The sequence below is a fragment of the Myxine glutinosa genome, chromosome 5 (assembly GCF_964187855.1).
Source record: "Myxine glutinosa chromosome 5, kmMyxGlut1.1, whole genome shotgun sequence".
NCBI lineage: Eukaryota > Metazoa > Chordata > Myxini > Myxiniformes > Myxinidae > Myxine > Myxine glutinosa.
In genome coordinates, this window is record NC_136265.1 from 149250707 (window position 1) to 149273419 (window position 22713).

The 22713-nt window shown below is 49.3% G+C and overlaps 1 protein-coding gene across 4 annotated transcripts in view; it reads right to left on the reverse strand.

Annotated features, from left to right (window-relative positions):
- The window catches only part of EPHX1 (epoxide hydrolase 1), a 55241-nt gene that overhangs the window by 7019 nt on the left and 25509 nt on the right, over positions 1-22713 (reverse strand). For all 4 annotated transcript variants that reach the window (XR_013623593.1, XR_013623594.1, XM_068115968.2 and 1 more), the window contains exons 5-7: positions 6238-6367; positions 5894-6102; positions 564-672 (exon numbers count right to left, since the gene is read on the reverse strand). Coding sequence is in view for 2 of the 4 variants with exons in the window: in XM_068115968.2 (XP_067972069.2) it covers positions 564-672; positions 5894-6102; positions 6238-6367 (448 nt within the window). In the remaining 2 variants the exon portion in view is untranslated. The remainder of the gene's footprint in view (positions 1-563; positions 673-5893; positions 6103-6237; positions 6368-22713) is intronic.

Consider the following 22713-nt stretch of genomic DNA (forward strand, 5'->3'; position numbering starts at 1 on the left):
CAGTGCTACCCAATGCCGGTAGGGGACATGTATTGCAGCGCAATACTCAGAATGCTTCTTATACCTGACACTGCACCGACTGCTTAATAAGTGTCTTGTCTGCTGTTTCATGTCTGCTGTCTGTCTGCATCACCGACTGCTTAATAAGTAAGTGTCTTGTCTGCTGTCTGTCTGCATCACCGACTGCTTAATATGTGTCTTGTTTATTCTTAAGCCTTGCGTTGCTAATTGCTAATCTGTCGCTGTTCTTCCCATGTGCATCCCATCTGCCCTCAATTGGATTGCCCTGTTAAATACAGTTTTTCCCTTTTAACGGGTTGTAGCACCACATGGGTATGACCGCATAATGGTCTGGTAGTAACCGCTTCGGCGTTTGCAACCTCACGCCACACTGTGGTAATTAGTGGTTGTGGTGTGGGGCCGTAAACACGATAATAACATGCGATTGCGGGGACATGAATGGTATAGCAATGACAATCTTCAGATCCTCTGCATTTGTGTGATTAATGGAAATAAATAATGCAGAGAAATGGTGTTTTGTTCATTCATCCGATGCTTCATACTCTGAAAGGCCACCGTCCTTCAGGTCCCTGTAGGCAGGATTGGTCCATGTCGAGAACTTCTCCAGGATGTATGCAGCAAGTCCAGCTGGTGAGTCATTCACTGCAGAACCTGAACAGGGTTTAAAGATTAAGTTCATGGCTCCCTGTAATTAGCATTATTTTCTCAGCAGATAGAAGGGTCTCCAACGTGAAGGTTAATGTATGGAAGGGTCTCCCTGAAAAAGGTAGTAGCAGCAGAAACAATAGATAGATTTAAACTGGAATTAGATAGATGCCTACAAAGATTGGGGATAGAGGATCACATAGACATTGGCAGGACTAGTATGTAGTTTACCTGTGGTTGGGTGACTGTGATGTCTGTGAGAGGGTCTCATGAAAAAGTGAATGTGTTGTCGGCGTTTGTTCATTCCTCTTGCCTGCCCTACTCTTTACCCCACTCCTCCTTCTCCGCCCCCCCTGCCCATCCCCATCCACCCAAACACCTCTCTTGATTGAGATTAAGTAGATAAACTGATAGATTCAATTAATGTGGTGTTGATAGAGCACAGACATAATGGACCAAACGGCCTCCTCGTGTGTCCGAGTTCCTTGCATATAGGTATATTCTTGTGTATAAACTTCAACACAAACGCACAATAAACTAGAACGACACTCAGTACGGAGCATCCCTCCACCAGGCTGAACAATTTACTTTTTGTGTCCAACCGATAGGCCAGATCTGGATCCGAACCTGAACAAAAGTCAAATTGGCTTGTTCTCATCACCTACCCAACTCATCCACCAAGTTTTAACCACCCAACTCCTCCACCACTCTCCTTACAAACCCCATACAAAACACCTTTGAAGGCCTCAACAATAGAAAACCACCAAAATAAACTATTCTCACCACAGTAGACATCAGCAAAGCGTTTGACACACACCCAAAGCTCTTAGGCACAAACAAAATACTCAACACAAACATGCACAACACCACCAGACGCTGGCTTGCCAACTACCTATCATGCAGACAGTCATTCGGAATTTTTAACGGCAGGTCATCACTCATACGATACTTTCCAAATGGAATCCCTCAAGGCTCAATCCTCTCCCCCACACTCTTCAATCTGATCATGCATGACATTCTTCAACCACCCGATAACATACAACTAGCCTCATATGCGAACAATAAAACCATCCCCCCCCCCCCCTTCCCACGCCTCCTCCCCCCAAGCCCTCTCCCTTCCACACATCTCCCTGCTCTCAAATGTTGTGTTTGTGTGCTTCCCCTTCTCTCCCCATCTTGTTTTCCGCTCCCTCTTTTTATATATTTTGTTTGTCTGGTTGATTTGTTTGTGAAGTAAATGTTAGCTCTTTCACGAACCTCGATTCAGTATACAAAAAAATCCAAACTACATATAGCAACAACAACAACCAAGTTTCGTCCGAAATCCATCCACACGGTTTTGAAATATCAGGCTATATATCGTTTTTGGCACAATCTTTCAATAGTGAAGATTCGCCTCAAAAAAAGGTAAAATATTGTTGTATTCGGATCAAATTGATTCGTCCTCGTCATACTCCCAACCTGTCCACCAAGTTTCAGTGGTATCAGTCCATGAGTTTTAGAGATAGTTCTATATATCGGTTTTAACTCTATCGCTCAATGGTGAAGAATCACTTTAAAAATTAACTCATCCATTGAATCGATTCGTCCTTGTCAGACACCCAACCAGTCCACCACGTTTCGTCTGAATCAATCCATACCTTTTTGAGATATCCTGCTATGTATCGTTTTTGGCCCTATCTGTCAATGGTGAAGAATAAATTTAAAATTCTAGTATCCGGATCCGAATCCGGATCTTCACCAAAATCTAAGCATTTCTTCCTCGTCACACTCCCAACCTGTCCACCAAATTTCGTCGGGGTCTGTCCACAACGTTTTTGAAATATCCTTTTCACAGACAGACAAACTGACACACAGACAGACAGACAAGGTTGAAAACAACGCCCACCTTCGGTCGTGGAGGTATTTACTGTACTTGAGGTATCTGTGGCCTTCTATGACTGTGGGCTTATCTTGGCTTTCCACAAATTTGCTTCGATGGGGTCAGCACTTATTAGTCCCCTACCGGTGTACACCGGAGGGAACTATAGGTTTGCACTCCGTCCCTCCGTCTGCCTGTCTGTCAGTCCGTCACGCAAATAACAGTTTTCCGGACTTTTTTTCTAAACTCTTAATGCTAATGATTTCGAACTTGGCACATGGTTTCCTCATGATAAGTTACAGATCAAGTTCGAACTTCACGACGTTTCGATCATTTTTGACAAAGTTATGGCACTTTTAACTTTGGGAATTTCCCCAAGTTTTCCAGACTATAATTTGGAGTGCGGTAAGTCAAAGCTGTTAATATTCCTTGTTAGTCCCCTACCGGTGTACACCGGAGGGGACTATAGGTTTGCAGTCCGTCAGTCCGTCAGTCCGTCAGTCCGTCACGCAAAGAACAGCTTTCCGGACTTTTTTTCTAAACGCTTAATGCTAATGATTTCAAACTTGGCACATGGTTTCCTCATGATAAGTTACAGATCAAGTTCGAACTTCGCGACGTTTCAATCATTTTTGACAAAGTTATGGCACTTTGAACTTTTGGAATTCTGATCATTCTGATGATCCTTAACTCATGCCATTTTAAGTTTTAATTTCCTTTAAAAAACATTTTCTCTGCAATAATTGGACCGATTGAGATCAAATTTTCACCGTAGGAGGGACAAGGTCTGGAGAATATTTAAATGATAATTATGACGTCACAGGTGACGTGGTTCGGCCGCCATGTTGTTTTTCGTGAAAACACGAAAACCCCTTTTTCTCTGCAACGGCTGAACAGATCGAGGCCAAACTTTGCAGGCAGAATCGCATACTCATGACGAACAAAAAAGTCAGCGAGCATGACGTCATGCGTCACATGGTTTCAGAGTTATGACGTTTTTAAGCATGAACCTTTAAAACCGAGCTCCCTCATTTTTGACCCAATCGAGGGGAAACTTCACAGATCTGTTCAGCACTAAAATGTCCTTTTGGAATTTGCGATAGGGCACGTGGTTTGGCAGATATAGTTAATTAAACGAAAATATTTTTAAAAAATGGATATCTTGTTTATTCTCGAGTTCTCCTCAAGCCGCACTGCGCGTCCTCAGCCTCGTCTCGCGAACGTCAACAGCGCGACACAGCGCGCACTTTCGGGAGGGGCGGAGCCAAGCCGAGCAACATATATATATATATACATCGATCATTGATCGTGAACCGGAAAATATAATACATTACACATGGTTTCAGAGTTATGACGTTTTTAAGCATGAACGTTTAAAACCGAGGCCCTCCCTCATTTTTTATCCAATCGAGGGGAAACTTCACAAATCTGTTCAGCATGTCAGTCTACTAAAATGTCCTTTTGGAATTTGCGATAGGGCACGTGGTTTGGCAGATATCGTTAATTAAAGGAATTTTTTTTTTTTTTAATGGACATCTCTTGAATCGCTAGTACCTCAGACCGTGAGTTGGTAATAATTTATATAATTCACACAGTGCAATGCGTGCAGGCCGCTCCACGGAGCGACCTTGCGGCCTTATCAATGAGGCGAGGCGTGACACACGTGTCTCAGCATACCTCAGATCAAGTTTGAAAACCAGCATCAACCATGCATAAATTTGCATATTTGATCATTTTTAACAAAGTTATGGCACTTTGAACTTTGGGAATTCTGATAATTCTGATGATCCTTAACTCGGTGCCATTTTAAGTTTTAATTTCCTTTAAAAACCAATTTCTCTGCAATAATAGGACCGACTGAGATCAAATTTTCACCATATGAGGGACTCGGTCTGTAGAATATTTTAATGGTAATTATGTCGTCACTGGTCACGTGGTTCGGCCGCCATTTTGTTTTCCATGAAAACACGAAAACCCCTTTTTCTCTGCAACGGCTGAACAGGTCGAGGCCAAACTTGTTTGGGTCGCATACCCATGATGAACAAAAAAGTCAGCGAGCATGACGTCATGCGTCACATGGTTTCAGGGTTATGACGTTTTTAAGCATGAACCTTTAAAACTGAGCTCCTCCGTCATTTTTGATCCAATCGAGGGGAAACTTCACAGATCTGTTCAGCATGTCAATCTACTAAAATGTCCTTTTGGAATTTGCGATAGGGCACGTGGTTTGGCAGATATCGTTAATTAAACGAAAAAAAAGAAGAAAAAAAAAGGATATCTCTTGTTTATTCGAGAGTTCTCCTCAAGCCGCACCGTGCGCCCTCAGCCTCGTCTCGCGAACGTCAAAAGCGCGACACAGCGCGCGCTTTCCGGAGGGGCAGAGCCAAGCCGAGCAACTTATATATATATATATATATATATATATATATATATACATCGATCATTGATCGTGAACCGGAAAATATAATACATTACTGATATTTAGCGACTCAAAAGGTTCTTTATCAACAACTTATTTTCTCATGCTTCTGCTGACCTGTCTGCAAGGTGTATAAATCGAAGTCCCAAGTGCGAATCACAGGTGAGCCCGTCCTGAGGTAATTAGCGATTGGGAACGATTCAGAACCTGTGGATAAATAACCCTTGGTAATTTCCCCAACAGTTTTCCGGACGACAGACTGTCGGTAGGGGACATGTATTGCAGCGCAATACTCAGAATGCTTGTTAATCTAGGGCCACGCCAATAAACGCCTCTTATTAGTCCCTTACCGGTGTACACCGGAGGGGACTATCGGCTTGCACTCCGTCTGTCAGTCTGTCCGTCCGTCTGTCTGTCTGTCTGTCCATCTTTCTGTCTGTCTGTCAGTCAGTCTGTCCGTCACGCAAAGAACAGTTTTCCGGACTTTTTTTCTAAACTCTTAATGCTAATGATTTCAAACTTGGTACCTGGTTTCCTCATGATAAGTTACAGATCAAGTTCGAACATCACGACGTTTCGATCATTTTTGACAAAGTTATGGCACTTTGAACTTTGGGAATTTCCCCAACCGTTTTCCGGACGACAGACTGCCGGTAGGGGACATGTATTGCAGCGCAATACTCAGAATGCTTGTTTATCTTACATTTGTATTACTTATCATGCTTGTGCATCCCATTTAAGTTTACTTTAAAATAATCAATATTAATGTGTTATGAAATTACATGAATTGTGCAAATACCTTCAGAGAAAGTATTTATTATGCACGAGATCTTGGGCGCTTGTGCAGGACAGGGGGAGGGTGTGGATTCAACACTCTTGAGACATCAGGGTGTTGGGGGTGATAGTATCTTGGCTCTTAACAAATTAAGTAGAGTGCATGGACATACCTGCAGTGTCAGGCTTTGTGGCCTGGATGTGCATATAGCCAGTCTCGCAGAACAGTGTCCGGAAATGGGGCATGAAAGGGAAAAGCCTCTGGACGTCTATCTGTGTTAAGCCAAACAAAGAAGGTAGATACTGGCCCAGGAGAAGTGACAGCCATGATCGGAGGCCCTGCCCGTTGTGGAAGAAGTTTAGGTGGAGTCCGTAGAGATGCCTACGGAAAAAGGGACACGTGACATTTTGCAGGGTACAACTACAGGGGCAATCGTTTGTCCTGGGCCCTACAGTCAAATTGAGTTGTGTTTAAGAAGACTGGTCTCATCTTTCTGCCAACGGGGCTTTCACTCACCCGGGCACCATCTGTGCCATGTTCTGCCCAATAGCAGAGCCCCAATCTCCTCCTTGCACATAGAACTTGTTGTGACCAAGACGCGTCATCAGTTTGTAGAACACCCTGGCAGCATTGGCAGTGTTGAAACCTGCAGAATACAGCAGCAGTCGGTCGATGAATGAATGCATGAATGAATGAATGAATGAATGAATGATCGTTTTAAGGCCATTTTCCCCGCTAGAGCGGGGGTTAGCCTTGCGGGCCCCATGACAATCATGGAATCAATAATTATATACATTTCAGATTATTAAATTAGTACTTTTTAAACTTAAATTCACATTTGATAAAAGTTACTTTAATGAAAAGAGTCCGGTGTTACATCAATAGTGTTATCAGCAGTCCTGCCATTTTAAGTTAGAAAATGCATACTCCATAATATCCACGTGGATACGTCGGTGTGTAAATAGATATGTTGCTTCTCCATCGATTTATTTTTTTTGCAACCGGTGCCGAATTATTAATTTGTTTCTAATTATATATATATATGTATATATGTATATATATATATATATATATATATATATATATATACAGTCACGTGAAAAAGTAAGTACACCCCATGTAGAGTTTTGACTTTTTCAACATATTTCAACATACAGCTATTTGATCTTCATTTCAACAATATTGATAGATAAAGGTGATATTGAAGGAGCAGCGCTCCTGCTTGAGACGGACGAAGTGACGGACAAGACACAAACTCGTCCGAGAAGATGTTTATTGAATAATCATCTCGGGAACCCTGAAAACCCGTTTATCGGGTTCGCATATATATATCCAAACCAAAAAGCATACATCAGAACCAAAGCCACGCCTCTCAGGTGAGGCACGCTTTGGTGGTCATGTGACCGACAGGTGCAAAGGATTATAACCTCGGTGCCGCGGTTTGGCCGCCGGTTACGTCACCGGCTTGGGCCAGGAGCTTCTGTTGCTGGTCTCGAGCTTTGGGGGACCCATGGGTCGCTACAATATAATATAACAAATATCATGAAACATTTACATTTTGTAGTCCATTGTATAATTTAAATAAACATAAATGCAAATTTCGCATGTGGAAAAAGTAAGTACACCCCGACATTTATCACTACTTCAAATACCTAAAATTAGAATCAGGTGCACCAGCTCAGGTGCAAATGATTAGAACATCGTTGGAGAGGATCTTGGAGGAACCTGTCTTATTTAAACCTCAGACATTTCGTTTGGTTTGCTTTTTGTTGTTGAAGTGTGCGGCGTCACCATGCCTAGATCAAAAGAGCTCTCTGAGGCCTTCAGAAAGAAGGTTACAGATGCCTACGAGTCTGGGAAGGGATTTAAAAAGATCTCCAAACAATTTGAAATCAATCATTCGACTGTCCGGAAGATCATCTACAAGTGGAGAAGATTCCAAACAACTGCCAAAGTGTTCAGGCCAGGCCGCCTCAGCAAGTTCAGCCTGAGAGCAGACCGCAAGATGCTGAAAGAAGTCTCGAAGAACCCCAGAATGTCATCACGGGACCTACAGGTAGTTCGTGCCACTGTTGATGTCAAAGTGCACGAGTCTACCATTAGAAAGAGGCTGCACAAATTTGATCTCCATGGGAGGTGTGCCAGAAGGAATCCTTTGCTGTCCAGAAAGAACATCAGTGCAAGACTAAAGTTTGCCAATGAACACCGAGGCAAAGACCAGCACTTCTGGAACAATGTGCTCTGGACAGATGAGTCAAAGGTAGAGCTATTTGGCCACAGTACCAGAAGACATGTTTGGCGAAAAACAAAGACAGCATATGACCACAAGAACCTGATACCAACTGTAAAGCATGGTGGTGGAAATATTATGGTTTGGGGCAGCTTTGCTGCATCAGGGCCTGGGCAGCTCATCATCATATAATCCACTATGAATTCTTCATTGTACCAGAGGGTGCTTGAGGATAATGTGAGGCCATCTGCCGGAAAGTTGAAGCTCAACCGAAGGTGGACCTTGCAACATGACAATGACCCTAAACATACCAGTAAACCCACCAAGGAATGGCTGAAAAGAAAGAAATGGAGGGTTCTGGAATGGCCAAGTCAAAGCCCGGATCTAAATCCCATCAAAATGTTGTGGGGGGATTTGAAACGAGCTGTGCATGCAAAAAACCCCTCAAACATCGCACAGGTGAAAGAATTCTGCATGGAGTGGGCAAAAATTTCTCCCACTCGATGTCAGAGACTGGTCGACAGTTATAAGAAACGCCTACTTGAGGTTGTTTCTGCCAAAGGGGGCAATACCACCTATTCGAGCCAAGGGTGTACTTACTTTTTCCACATGCGAAATTTGCATTTATGTTTATTAAAATTACACAATGGACTACAAAATGTAAATGTTTCATGATATTTGTTATATTATATCACCTTTATCTATCAATATTGTTGAAATGAAGATCAAATAGCTGTATGTTGAAAAAGTCAAAACTTTACATGGGGTGCATATATATATATATATATATATATATATATATATATATATATATATATATACAGTGGAACCTTGACTTACGAGTTTAATTCGTTCTGTGACCGAGCTCGTAACTCAATTTGCTCGTTTCTCAAATCAAATTTCCCCATTAAAATGCATTGAAATGCTATTAATCCGTTCCAGCCCGCCAAAAACCACACCAATTTTTTTTTAAATATACAGTATATATAAAAATATCTCGCGCTTTATATTTCACCTGTATGCAGCATACAAGTTGGCAGGATGGCCTGGACTGTAGGTACGCACACTTGACTCTAAACTGTCCAGCCTGTCAGCTATAACCCGACCCAGCTATAACCTGTCATGTCGGTGTTTCACAGGCAGGGTGATTCATCAATGTGTGTACCGCTAAACTGGGCGCCCCGTTTGCGTCCCATTAGTTGTTGGATGTTAAGGATCTCACCGTGTTTTCCACAAAGAGAAGCCGAGCTATCGCCGGCACTCTGAACAAGTTGTGGCCTGGCATGCTCTTCTCCTCTGCCGTTATATACGTCCTCCTCGGCATCTTTTTCCAGAAGAGCCCTGTCTCGTCACAGTTGAAGATTTGCTGGGGGATGTATCGTTCGGCTTCTATCAGTTCGGCAAAAGTTATAATAAAATCTTCAGCTGCCTTCACATCCGCCTCACCAAGTCGACAACACGCACACCTCGCTCATGTTGTTCGACGATTGCATGTTTTATATCCAAGCACATCATCCTCTTCTTCTTCTCAGTACTGCCCTTGGCACTCAATTTCTTAGGACCCATGGTTAAAACTAAGAAATTTTCCAAAATAACCAAAATGCGAAAACAAAACAGCAGTGATATACGGCAGAAATGCTTGCACGGCAAGATAACCACGTGACCGGAACCCACCTGGTGGCGGGTGGCGTTAGCTCCAAAATAACCAAAATGCGAAAACAAAACAGCAGCGATATACGGCAGAAATGCTTGCACGGCAAGATAACCACGTGACCGGAACCCACCTGGTGGCGGGTGGCGTTAGCTCCAAAATAACCAAAATGTGAAAACAAAACAGCAGCGATATACGGCAGAAATGCTTGCACGGCAAGATAACCACGTGACCGGAACCCACCTGGTGGCGGGTGGCGTTAGCTCCAAAATAACCAAAATGCGAAAACAAAACAGCAGCGATATACGGCAGAAATGCTTGCACGGCAAGATAACCACGTGACTGGAACCCACCTGGTGGCGGGTGGCGTTAGCTCCAAAATAACCAAAATGCGAAAACAAAACAGCAGCGATATACGGCAGAAATGCTTGCACGGCAAGATAACCACGTGACCGGAACCCACCTGGTGGCGGGTGGCGTAAGCTCGTAACTCAAATCTCGGCTCGCATCTCAAAGCAATAAACCGCCCGAGCGACGGCTCGTATCTCGGAAAACTCGTAAGTTGGTGCACTCGTAAGTCAAGGTTCCACTGTATATATTGTTACAGATACGACTTTGATGGTATGGTGGGCCGAGCGGGATGGCCGCCGTATCCGTACAAGTTACCCGATTGTACTCGAACGTCGACGAAGCCGCGCTATGCTGGCTCAATAGGAAAGAAAAAGAAGACACACGGCTGGATTACAATCACACAATACGACACCAGGGGTTCAGTTCTCAAGACCTCCGGAGGAGGTTATATTAAGGCGGAAAAGGTTAGATTACAGGGACAAGAGGGAAACATAGGAAGGTGGGCACTTAAACACACTCTTATATTAACCCTAGACAGACCACAGATAAACGGGACAAGGCTCACTCACACGGGGTTTGATGGCCAGGAAAGCGGCAGTCGATGGCTCAGGTGCACCTGGCTCAGGGACAGAATCGCGTACGGTGGTGTCCAGCAGATGCGGGGAGGTCGCTCAGCGCTCGTGGGTCGCGACTTTGGTGGAGATGCCGGGGAGGTCGCTCAGCGCTCGGGAGGGTGGCGTCTTGTCGTCTCAAGCTCGGGGCGCATCTGACGTCACGTCCGGCGCGGGGCCGCGTATATCCGGCGGGGAGTCACGCCCTCGCTCGTTAGCTCCGCCCCATATGGCATCGGCCCATGGCTTCTCATTGGGTGCGGGGGTTACCGGCTCCGCCCTTGACGAGGGGCCGACTGGGAGCCCCCTTCTGGGTAACCCCGTCGAGCACATGTTCAATGGCGGCCAACCGAGCCGGAGTGAGGACGCATAGCCGCTGTTGTTGTGGTTGTTGTTGGAGCTTGAGATGATGGGAAGAGATGCGGGGAGGTATGGGAAGGTCCTAAACTCCTACTGGTGCCATATCATCACATTCTGGTGCAACGAAGAGTCATAATTAATGGAAACAAGTCCTTAACTGACATAGATTAAGAATAACTAGCAAGATGTCCTATAATTGTCTACGTGTGGTGCGGGGGACCTGGGCACGACATTTAATGGGGGAATGAAGGGGAAGATCGGCTCTAATGGGTGTTGTTTACAGACAATGGGACTAGGGAATGGGGTAAGGGGAGAGTTGGGGAGTATCGGAGAAGATAGGGGAATATTTACAAGCGGATATGGAGGTCAAATTCCATATTCGCAACATTGCACCCTTCTCTACCCTCGGGGCGTCCCGACCCGATAAATTTTTACCTACTTTAGTGTGGCACGCAATGTAGTTCCCTCTACTATTAACTCTACCCTGAGTGCGACAGTTTTATAGATATTCACAAATGAGTAAATATGTCCCCCTGCGACGTTGCACCCTTCTCCTCTCAGAAACACACCCACAGGATAACCGAATCCGGAAAGAATCCTCAAACTAAACATACAGCCGGTAGGGAGCATTATTTACAAGACTACGCTGATATTTACACTACGATCCAGGACCTGTCTTTGGAGGAACACATGCAGATGTTATGCATAGAGAGAGCGCGCTTGCCAACATCGATACACCAACCCACGAGTGCTCTGTGGCCGACGGCCTTTAATAACGTGCAGAGCACCCTTTCCGAGCATCAACAGCACCACCCCACCACCAATCGGTGCAGTCACCATTGTTCAATGAAATAAAAATAAATGCGACAACCCCTAACCCTGCAGGTGTCTCTTGCTCTTCTTGTGGTGCACCTGGTGTTAATTATTAGTGGTTCACCTGTATGGCATAGGTGCCCCGTTGACCCATAGGTCCATCCCCGGGTGGTGCTTGGCCGCAAAAGAACTACGGTCCATTGTGGGTGGCCACCAACATTGCGGTCCATATGGTGTATCGATCCAGGCAACAAGCAGCGAAAGTGCAGGCCCACAACTGCGTAGCCAGCACCTCTCTCTCCTCTCTCTCTACCCCAAAGCCAGATCCTCGGAGGTGGGAGACAAAAGAAGACACAAGTGAGTAAGGTGGTAAGGGCGCAAAAGTGCACGCAATATAAGGTAATGCACACTGGGGGCACATGGGAACCAGGTGAGACAGGTACGTTCCTACCGTACGCCCCCCCCCACCAGGTAACCTACATGGCCCCTCCCTTACCCCTTACTGTATCCACACAACACAACACTACCCATAAACATCTACTTTACAAATCAACAAACATCCCTACTGTCTTCCCCGTTCCTCCCATATACCAAATTCGTCTTCTCTCCCTCCTAACCAATCAAATTTGCCATTTTCAACTCTCATCAAAATTTGCCATCTCCAACTCAACATCAAAATTTGCCATCACCAATTCATCATCAGTCCCTCCTAGGGAGGGAGAGATGGAATCACCCCAATGTCTCATCCACGTCGTGATGCGTCTCACAAATCCAACAGCAATTCTCATTCCTGCAACACAAACAAAGAAAACACAGGTGTGGAGTCATCATCATCACCACAGGCAAGTGGCTGCGTATGGTGCGACAGGTTCATCAATCCTAACTATTTCCTAAATGACTTTAACAACTTTACACTACCCGGGGTCTTTCTCCGGCCAACCCATTGGCCCTCTTACACTATGGGTTCTAAAAACCAATTCCCATTGGCCAAACTGTGGTGCTCTTCAATTTGGGGTCTCACTCCCCCGATTCATCTCCCGGTGCCCTCGTACAATTTCTGGGCTGTGGCGTGTACCTCTCCCAGTGGGTCTACCCACCTGCACACCTCCACCACTGCAGTTGCCTCCGAGCTTACCTGCTCCTCACCCTAACCTAACTACCTGGGGAAGGCCCTCTGGCTCTCTCCCCACTCCGTGCCCTCTCTGGCACTGGGCTGCCCGATCCACACCCGGGATCCTCAGGCACCCACTCACAACTACCGGCTCCCAGAGCCCACCTGCGGCCTCACCTGGCCGACATCCTCACAGTGGTGGAGTGCCCAACCAACTACACACACTAACAGGCTACACGCCCAGCCATTCCCACAACACTAATGCACCCATTCACAACACCATTCTGCAACCGCACCACAAATGCCAATATCCAACCACAATTTACCTGCACCCTCTACCTAACACTTACACTACCCGCCCCGGGTACTCGTGAAAGGGGTCCACTCTTCCCCCATCCACATCTTCGCACCATGCACACCACTCCGTACCACTTACTCCAACTCTCTCCACACACCTGTACTTGCACACCTGTGCTCTCACACTTGGTGCCACCTGCACCCTTCTCTCCCCAAGCGCATTCGCGCTGATCCACAACACTCACTACTCATACACTACTCCACACACCTGTCCAGTTGCACACCTGTGCAATCACACCTGTTCCATCCTCACACACACGGCATCATCTCAGCTGACTACTCCCCTCTGAAACTTGCGCTTCCCAGTCGTCCCTTTAAACTATTGCGCTCCCACGTCATTATCATCCACACTAATCTACCTGCGTCCCCACTACAGGTATCAGTCACTAACTAAACTTAACGTCACCTAATGTCAATCTCTTCTAGGGCCCTACACACCATATCCTAACCCACCCGGGCTAGTTTTCACTGCCATACACCCCATAATCTATTGCGCATTTGCCCCCCTTATTCAGAGGTACTGGGTCCCGCCTCGGCATCTAAAGCCGAGGCGATCCACGGGGGCGCCTGCTCGCCGGTGTAAGGTCTTATCCGGTCGGCGTGGACGATCCGAGGGAGGGCTCGTGGCCCCATTTTGATCTTAAAGACCACGTCACAGATTTGCGACAGGACGACTCCTGGGCCTTGCCAGGGGGAGGTGAGTTTTGGGCACCTTCCCTTCCGCCTCCGGGGATTAAAGAACCAAATCTTCATCCCCGGAGCGTATTGACTCCCCTGGCTCCGGTCGTCGTACCTGCGCTTCATCTTTTCCCCCGCCAGATGGAGTTGGCGGCGGGCGAAGGCATGGACTAGCTCCATGCCTTCCTCTAGGTGACGTGCGTACCCCTCCCTCGGCGGGTTAACCACTGTGTCTGGCACGGGACCGCATAGCAAGTCGGCGGGAGCCCGTAACTCCCGCCCATACATAAGCAACGCTGGACTGCATGCGGTGGCCCCGTGCTGGCTGGTTCGGTAGGCCATGAGCAAGTAAGGGAGATGTTCGTCCCAGTCATCCTGACGGGTGGTGGTGAACAGTGCCAGTTGTTGGATTAGAGTTCGATTGAATCTTTCCACCATCCCGTCAGATTGAGGTCTTAAAGGCGTTGTTCTGGTTTTCCGAATTGACAGGAGACTGCACACATCTTTTAGCAATTTGCTCTCAAAATTTCGTCCCTGGTCGGTGTGCAACTCCTGTGGAATCCCATGCCGGCACACAAATCCTTCCACGAAGGCCTGCGCTACCACCCCTGCTTCTTGGTTGGGGAGGGCGTAGGCCTCCGGCCACTTGGTGAAGTAGTCCATCACAACGAGGATATACTTATTACCTTGGCGGGTGCGGGGCAGCGGTCCTAGAATATCCATAGCCACCCGCTCAAGGGGGGCCCCCACCTGATGTAATTGAAGGGGGGCCCTCATCCTCCGTGCTGGTCCCTTTTTGGCAGAACAGGCGTCGCATCTCCGACACCAGTCCTGTATGTCGCGCCCCATATTCACCCAATAGAACCTCCGGCGGACCCGAGATATTGTCTTTGTCCTGCCCAAATGGCCGCCGGAGCGGGTACCATGCACCTGTTGCAATATGACGTTCTTGAATTTGTCAGGGACTATCACCAGCCAGGAAGTTCGATCAGAGGGAACCTCCACCCACTTACGATACAAGATGTTGCCTTTCAATTCCAGGGTCTGCCACTGAGCCCAATATGCCTTTGTCTGCGCCCCGAGGGGGGTGACCTCTTCCCCCTTTGGTCTTTGCCCCAATTTGACCCATTGGAACACCGGCCCCAGAACAGGATCCTCCTGCTGGGCCGTGCTCCAAGCCAACTCTCCAAATTCCTCGTCCGCGGTTAGTGGCAAAATTGGCCCTCTCACCCGGGTTGCCCGGACGACGAGAATCGGGGCGGAATCGCCCAATTGCTCCCTCTCCTCGTGTCTCGCACAAAATTTACAGTTTTCCCCCAGACAAGGACGCCGAGAGAGTGCGTCCGCATTACCATGGGCCTTCCCGGCCCTATGGGCCACATCAAAATCGTACTGCTGCAACTTTTCCAACCACCTTGCAATTTGGCCCTCCGGTTCCTTGAACCGAAGGAGCCATTGCAAGGAGGAATGGTCAGTTCTAACCAAAAATTTCCGCCCGTACAAGTACGGGTGGAAATGGTTCATGGCAGCCAGCATAGCCAATAACTCTTTGCGAGTGACGCAATAATTTCTCTCGGGCCTACTTAAGGCCCGACTATAATAACCAATCACTCTCTCCACGCCCTCCTGTGTCTGAGACAAAACTGCGCCCAATCCTTCCTGGCTCGCATCCGTGTCCAGGGTAAATGTCCCGTCACTAGTGGGGTAAGCTAGAAGGGGTGCGGATGTTAGACACCCCTTCAATTTTTGGAAGGCCTCGTGGCACTCCCGTGTCCAATTAAATCGCGTCCCCTTCTCCGTAAGCCGGTGGAGGGGACGGGCCAACTCCGCAAATTTCGCCACAAAGCGCCGGTAGTAGGAGCAGAGTCCCAAAAATCCCCGCACCTCTTTGATGGTACGTGGTGCGGGCCACTCCTCTACCGCTTTAATTTTGTCTGGGTCTGTTTTTACCCCCTCGCGGCCAATCACGTGACCTAGATAGGCCACCTCTCTTGCAAACAAAGTGCACTTACTCGGGTTCAGCTTCAACCCTGCCTGTCTGAGGCACCCGAACACCTGGTCCAAATTAGCTAGTGCCTGGGGGAACGTTTGGGCATGTACCAGGACGTCATCCAGGTACACCAGGCATGACTGCCATGGCATGCCGCCTAGTACATGCTCCATCAATCTCTCAAAGGTGGCGGGGGCGTTACACAAACCAAACGGCATCACAGTAAACTGATACAGTCCCTTACCTGTGGAAAATGCCGTTTTCTCCTTCCCTGCCCTATCCATCTCCACCTGCCAATACCCACTCTTGAGGTCCAAAGTTGTGAACCAATTTGAGCCCGCAACGGCATCGAGGGTGTCATCAATCCTTGGCAGGGGATATGAGTCCTTGAGTGTCACGTTGTTTAGCTGGCGATAGTCCACGCAGAACCGCGTGGTCCCATCCTTCTTTTTGACCAGCACAACAGGTGACATCCAAGGACTTCCCGAGGGCTCGATCACACCTGCGTCGAGCATTTTTGCAACCTGCTCGTCAGCTTCCGCCCTCTTGCTCCAAGGGAGCCGTCGGGCGGCCTGACGAATAGGCCGGGCCTCACCGGTGTGGATCTGATGTTTCACCAGGCCCGTACGTCCAATATCCTCGGTGGACAGGGAGAAGAGGTCCAAATGGGACCCAACCAGTTTGTGTAAGGCCTCCCTCTGGGTACCTCCCAACTCTACGCTACTACGATTTACCATCTCGCAAATGGGATCGGGCCAATTCCTACTTGTTATTGAAGGCTCCCCCCGGGGTCGGCTCGGCTGGACGTTCTCGCCCCTCACTGTCGCGACTTCCTCCACTGGGGTGCAGCCAGCTACCCTCGTGCCCCTTACTATAGTGCGTGGTTCTGTACTCACATTTACTACTCGGACGGCCACTACCGGTCCGTCCGTTTTTACAAGGGTGCGGCCCACGATTAAACCCGGTATGGACTGCGCTGCCACCGGTTCGACCAGGCCGCAGGACTCCTGCCATGTTGGGCGAGCTGCCCACCGGGCCGGCACTATCGCCTCGGCCCTGGGGGGGATGGTCACGGCCTCGGAAGCCTCCAGCTCCGCTCTCTCGGCCGTGCTCACTCCCCCTAACGGCAGCTCTTCTACTCCCACCTGCAGGATCCCCCGGCACAAGTCGATTTTACAACCGCTGGCAGTCAACAGGTCCAACCCTATTAAACATGGGTCGCACACCTCCGCCACCCAAACATCTATCTCCCTCCTTACCGACCCTAACTTGAGGGTCACAGAACCACGCCCTATGATCGGGGCCGTTACCCCGGTAGCAAGCTGCAAACTATAATTTTGCAGGCGCTGGATCTTATCCCAGCCACCTGCGCTCGAATCAAGGACCACAGGGCTGATGATCGTGGCGCTAGCTCCTGTGTCCACGACGGCGTCTACCCCCACGCCGGCAATTTTGCATCTAATTGTCAGGCTACCGGTTCCAATTTGGCCACAATAAATGACCTGTCGCGTCAATGAGGGCTCTCCTCCATCCTCTGCTGCCGAACACCGCCCTACGTGCCCGACACCTTCTAGTTTCCCGGGGTCTGGCGGGGGGGTGTCTGGGGTCGGCTAACCCGCTCCCCCCTGGGCGGAGTTGAGGACCTCAACTGCCGGGGATCATCCCGGCGCGCGTTTCGACAGTGCCGCGCCAGGTGACCCAGGCGGTTGCAGGTATAGCACCTCACCTGATAAGGTGCTTGCCTCCGGAATTCCAAATTCCCCCCCCTGTAGGTCCGAATTGGATTACCCGCTCGTGGTCCACCGCGGGCCACCTCCGGGGCCGCCTGCCATGGTCCAGGTCCTGCCAGGCGCTGGTCCACCAGCCTCCGGACCATGCCCGCCAGGTCAGGACCCACGTCGGGGGCGGGCCCCCTAAGGGGTCCGCCCTCCATCGGGGGTCCCATCTGGCGGACCGCCATTGCGAGACGCTCGCCCCCCCGGGCCAGGGGCCTCGCTGCTTCCCAACGGGCCGCAGCGTCAGCCGCCTGGCTCAGAGTCTGCGGGCGCCACATGGCGAGCTGTTGCCGGAGCTCAATATCCGGGAGGGCCTGGATAAAATGGTCCAGCGCCAGGCTTTCCCGGGAATCCGCTGCCATGCTAGCATGTGCGATCCCCACTGCGCGGCGAATGTCGTGGGCAAGTTCCCCGATGGCTTCCTGGGGCTTGCGCTTTCGCAGCGCGAGCTGAGCTTTAACAAGCTCGCTCTGCTGTTCTATTCCAAATCGATTAATTAGGGCGTCGCGGAGGGCTGGCAGGGTGAGAGCACCCGCTGGTAATGCCGTCAGCACCTCCGCCGCCGCGCCGCGCAATGCGGCCACCAGGTGTACTCCACCTTCGTCCTCACCCCAACCGTTACCCTTACACACACAGTCGAACTGCGCCAGGTACGCGCGTAGATCACTCTTGCCGTCATACGGCGCGAGTGGGACCTTGTGGGACCACCTCGTATGCGAGTCGTTGCCCGCCGGCCGGACCCCGTGCGTCGCCCCTTGCGGGGTCAGCGCGGGGCCGAACCGGCCGGGCCCCCACAGTACACTACCCCCAAGGGGCTCTCGTGCCTCCCCGGTCCCTCCAACAACTACCCCTGTTGGTGTCGATGCATGGGTCACACCTCCGCAACCCGCTACCCATTCCATACCACCACAACCTTGCTCACCCACACCTCGCACCTCTCGTTCCATACCCTCCGGACCAGCCATACACCTCACTCTTGGCCTCTCACGAACATCCGGGTCTATCTCGACCCCCAAGCTTATTAAATCACCTGGCGCATCATACGCACGACCATATTGGTCACCACTTACACCGGGTCCTCTTTCTCTTCGCTTCTCCTCCATCACCTGCGAATCCCTCATCCGGTTAATGAGCACATCATCACGATCCGAACACAGACTTTGGACCAATTCTTTTACTTCCTCCTTTATCTCTTTCTTATCCTCTCTCCGTCGCTTCTTAATTTCGCTCACCCCTTCTTCCACTTCCTCTAATTTTTGCTTCATCTCCTTCATCTCTTCGTGCGCCCCTTTAAGTTCTTCCTCTAACTCCACTTTATTTTTTTCTATGTGCTCCCGCACCTCCCGCTCTTTAACCTCCATTACCTCTACCACCTTGTCCATTTTCCTCGTCAGGTCCTCATGTACCGTCTGGCACTCTTTTTTAATTACCCCTACGTCCTTTTTCATCTCCTTCTGTGTCGATTTTAAACCCTCTATTACCGCTGTGTTCTTCTTTACCTGGTCCCCCAACTCCTTTTGTCCCACTGTCAGTTGTTCTACTCCCAGCGTCAACTCCTCTATACCACCTTGCAATTTTACAGTCCCCTTTCTCACCTCTTTCTCCATGCGCTCCTTACAGTGCCTCACCTCCTCGCGCACTCCTCCGACCTCCTCACTCACTCCTCTTCTGATCTCCTCTCCCATCACTTGCATCTCCTGCCCAGATGCCACCCTCATCTGCTCCATTTCCTCCCTGTGAGCATCCAGTTTGGTTTCTACCCCCATTCTGACCCCCTCTATCTGCTGCTCCATTTGTTTAACTTCCCTTTCCGCTTGGTCCCTCATGTCCCTCAATTTGCCTTCCATACTGTTTTCTAACCCCTCTAACCCTTTTTGCATCCCTTCCATTTGATTCTCTTGAGCGGCCATTCTGTTTTCTACCCCCATTAACCCATTTCTCACCTCTTTTATCCCGTTGTCTAACCCCTCAAAATTATTGTCTAACTTCCCAAATTTCTTGTCTAACTCCTCAAAATTATTGTCTAACTTCCCAAATTTCTTGTCTAACTCCTCAAAATTATTGTCTAACTTCCCAAATTTCTTGTCTAACCCCTCACCAGTACCCCTCGCTTCGTCCCTCATTACCCCCATTTGCTCACTCTGAGCCCTCGCTTCGTCCCTCATTACCCCCATTTGGTTTCCCATTACCCCCATTTGGCCCTCTAATCGCCCACTATCAACCCTCATTTGGCCCTCCATCCTATCCATTTTTGCATTCAGTTGGGTCAAGAATAATCTGAGGTCAAACCCGGTTTGCCCAGCGTCCCCAGCCGCCACCGCAGGCTCGCCCTCCGCGGCGACGCTATTTTGGGACCCTTCAACCACGTGAGCGAGCGCGCCATTTTGCGCGCCCGCTACTTCGTGCGTGACGGCGCTATTTTGCGAACCTGCCGCCCTCACTGCTTCGCTCTCCTCATGTCCCTCAATTTGGTCCTGGACCGACCCTACCTCACTCTCCTTTACCGGACCCCAGCCGTCTTGATCCGCCATAGCGCGACTTGCAAAATTCGAGTTTCGTAAAACAAAACAAATTTCGGCCGCTCCAAATTTTGACCAAATTTTTTTTTTCCTCTATTCGTTTTTTTTTTTTCCTTCAAAATTTGGTCGGGCCTCGAATCTCACTCCCGACACCAATTGTTACAGATACGACTTTGATGGTATGGTGGGCCGAGCGGGATGGCCGCCGTATCCGTACAAGTTACCCGATTGTACTCGAACGTCGACGAAGCCGCGCTATGCTGGCTCAATAGGAAAGAAAAAGAAGACACACGGCTGGATTACAATCACACAATACGACACCAGGGGTTCAGTTCTCAAGACCTCCGGAGGAGGTTATATTAAGGCGGAAAAGGTTAGATTACAGGGACAAGAGGGAAACATAGGAAGGTGGGCACTTAAACACACTCTTATATTAACCCTAGACAGACCACAGATAAACGGGACAAGGCTCACTCACACGGGGTTTGATGGCCAGGAAAGCGGCAGTCGATGGCTCAGGTGCACCTGGCTCAGGGACAGAATCGCGTACGGTGGTGTCCAGCAGATGCGGGGAGGTCGCTCAGCGCTCGTGGGTCGCGACTTTGGTGGAGATGCCGGGGAGGTCGCTCAGCGCTCGGGAGGGTGGCGTCTTGTCGTCTCAAGCTCGGGGCGCATCTGACGTCACGTCCGGCGCGGGGCCGCGTATATCCGGCGGGGAGTCACGCCCTCGCTCGTTAGCTCCGCCCCATATGGCATCGGCCCATGGCTTCTCATTGGGTGCGGGGGTTACCGGCTCCGCCCTTGACGAGGGGCCGACTGGGAGCCCCCTTCTGGGTAACCCCGTCGAGCACATGTTCAATGGCGGCCAACCGAGCCGGAGTGAGGACGCATAGCCGCTGTTGTTGTGGTTGTTGTTGGAGCTTGAGATGATGGGAAGAGATGCGGGGAGGTATGGGAAGGTCCTAAACTCCTACTGGTGCCATATCATCACATTCTGGTGCAACGAAGAGTCATAATTAATGGAAACAAGTCCTTAACTGACATAGATTAAGAATAACTAGCAAGATGTCCTATAATTGTCTACGTGTGGTGCGGGGGACCTGGGCACGACATTTAATGGGGGAATGAAGGGGAAGATCGGCTCTAATGGGTGTTGTTTACAGACAATGGGACTAGGGAATGGGGTAAGGGGAGAGTTGGGGAGTATCGGAGAAGATAGGGGAATATTTACAAGCGGATATGGAGGTCAAATTCCATATTCGCAACAATATATATATATATATACACACAGACTTGGCATTTAATATGGAATATTCTTTTTTCTTGACTTAGGTTTACTTTCTGAACTCAGTATATCAATCTTGTGGGTTTCTTTTACCCTTTGGTGATGTCTTTGTTGAAAGAACCATGTCACTGATTGTCTTTCGCAGCAAGAAGTCAATAACAGGATTATATCACAGGTGGCATGACAAAATGTAAGGACAGGTACATTTGACGATTGGCTTCACAATCGGGTATATAAGGGTCGTTGTGTTCTGTATTAGTGGAAAACAACTGCTGCACATCTACAAAAGTTATTGCCGCTTCCTCTGGAGATGGTCCGTCAACTTGACAATGCTGTTTGTCATGGAGTGGTGGCTTTACGAAATTCTGGCATGAAACAGCGTGCTATTGCTCGGCAGTATGGCATCACTCAAGTTCAGGTGTCAAAGATCCTGAAACGAAATGCTCAGAGGGGTGTCCCTACTCCAATACCGAGGCCAGGACGTCCACGCAGAACCACAAGGAGAGATGATCGCCAGCTGCACCGGTTAGTCTGCAATGGCCGTACCAAGTCAGCTAATCGGCTTAGGGCTGAGTGGCAGCAACTGACAAATGTGCCTGTATCCAGAAGGCTAGTCAACCAACGACTGGTTCAAGCAGGCTATCGTGCCAGGCATCCCCTGAGAATGCCACGCCTGACCAGACAACACCGCCAGCGCCGATTGCAGTGGGCCAGAGAGCACCGTCAATGGCAGCCAGGACACTGGAATCACGTGACCTTCAGTGACCAGTCTAGATTTCTGGTCTATCGTCAAGATGGCCGCGCCCGAGTGCGCAGACAAGTGCATGAAGCCCACAACGAAGATTGTATAGTGCCAAGAGTCCAAGTTGGAGGTGGTGGGGTGACCGTTTGGGCTGCTTTTCATGCAGGGGGAAAAACTGACCTGGTTGTTCTGAATGGAAACCTGAACAAGTTCAAGTACAGGGTCATTCTGGAAGAAACATTGCTTCCATTTGCTTGTGCAGCCTTTCAAGGAAACTTTGTCTTCCAAGATGACAATGCACGGCCTCGTCGTGCTCGCATGATCCAACACTTTCTTGCTGACCGTGGTGTGGAGCATATGTGGTGGCCTGCCATGTCCCCGGATATGAATCCGATAGAGAACTTGTGGGCAGAATTAACGCGTCAAATCGACAACTTGGACCAGCAGCCGACCTCTGTGCGTGAATTGCAGCAGGCTATTGTCACTGCATGGCAAGCGATTCCTGTCCAAACCTTGGCA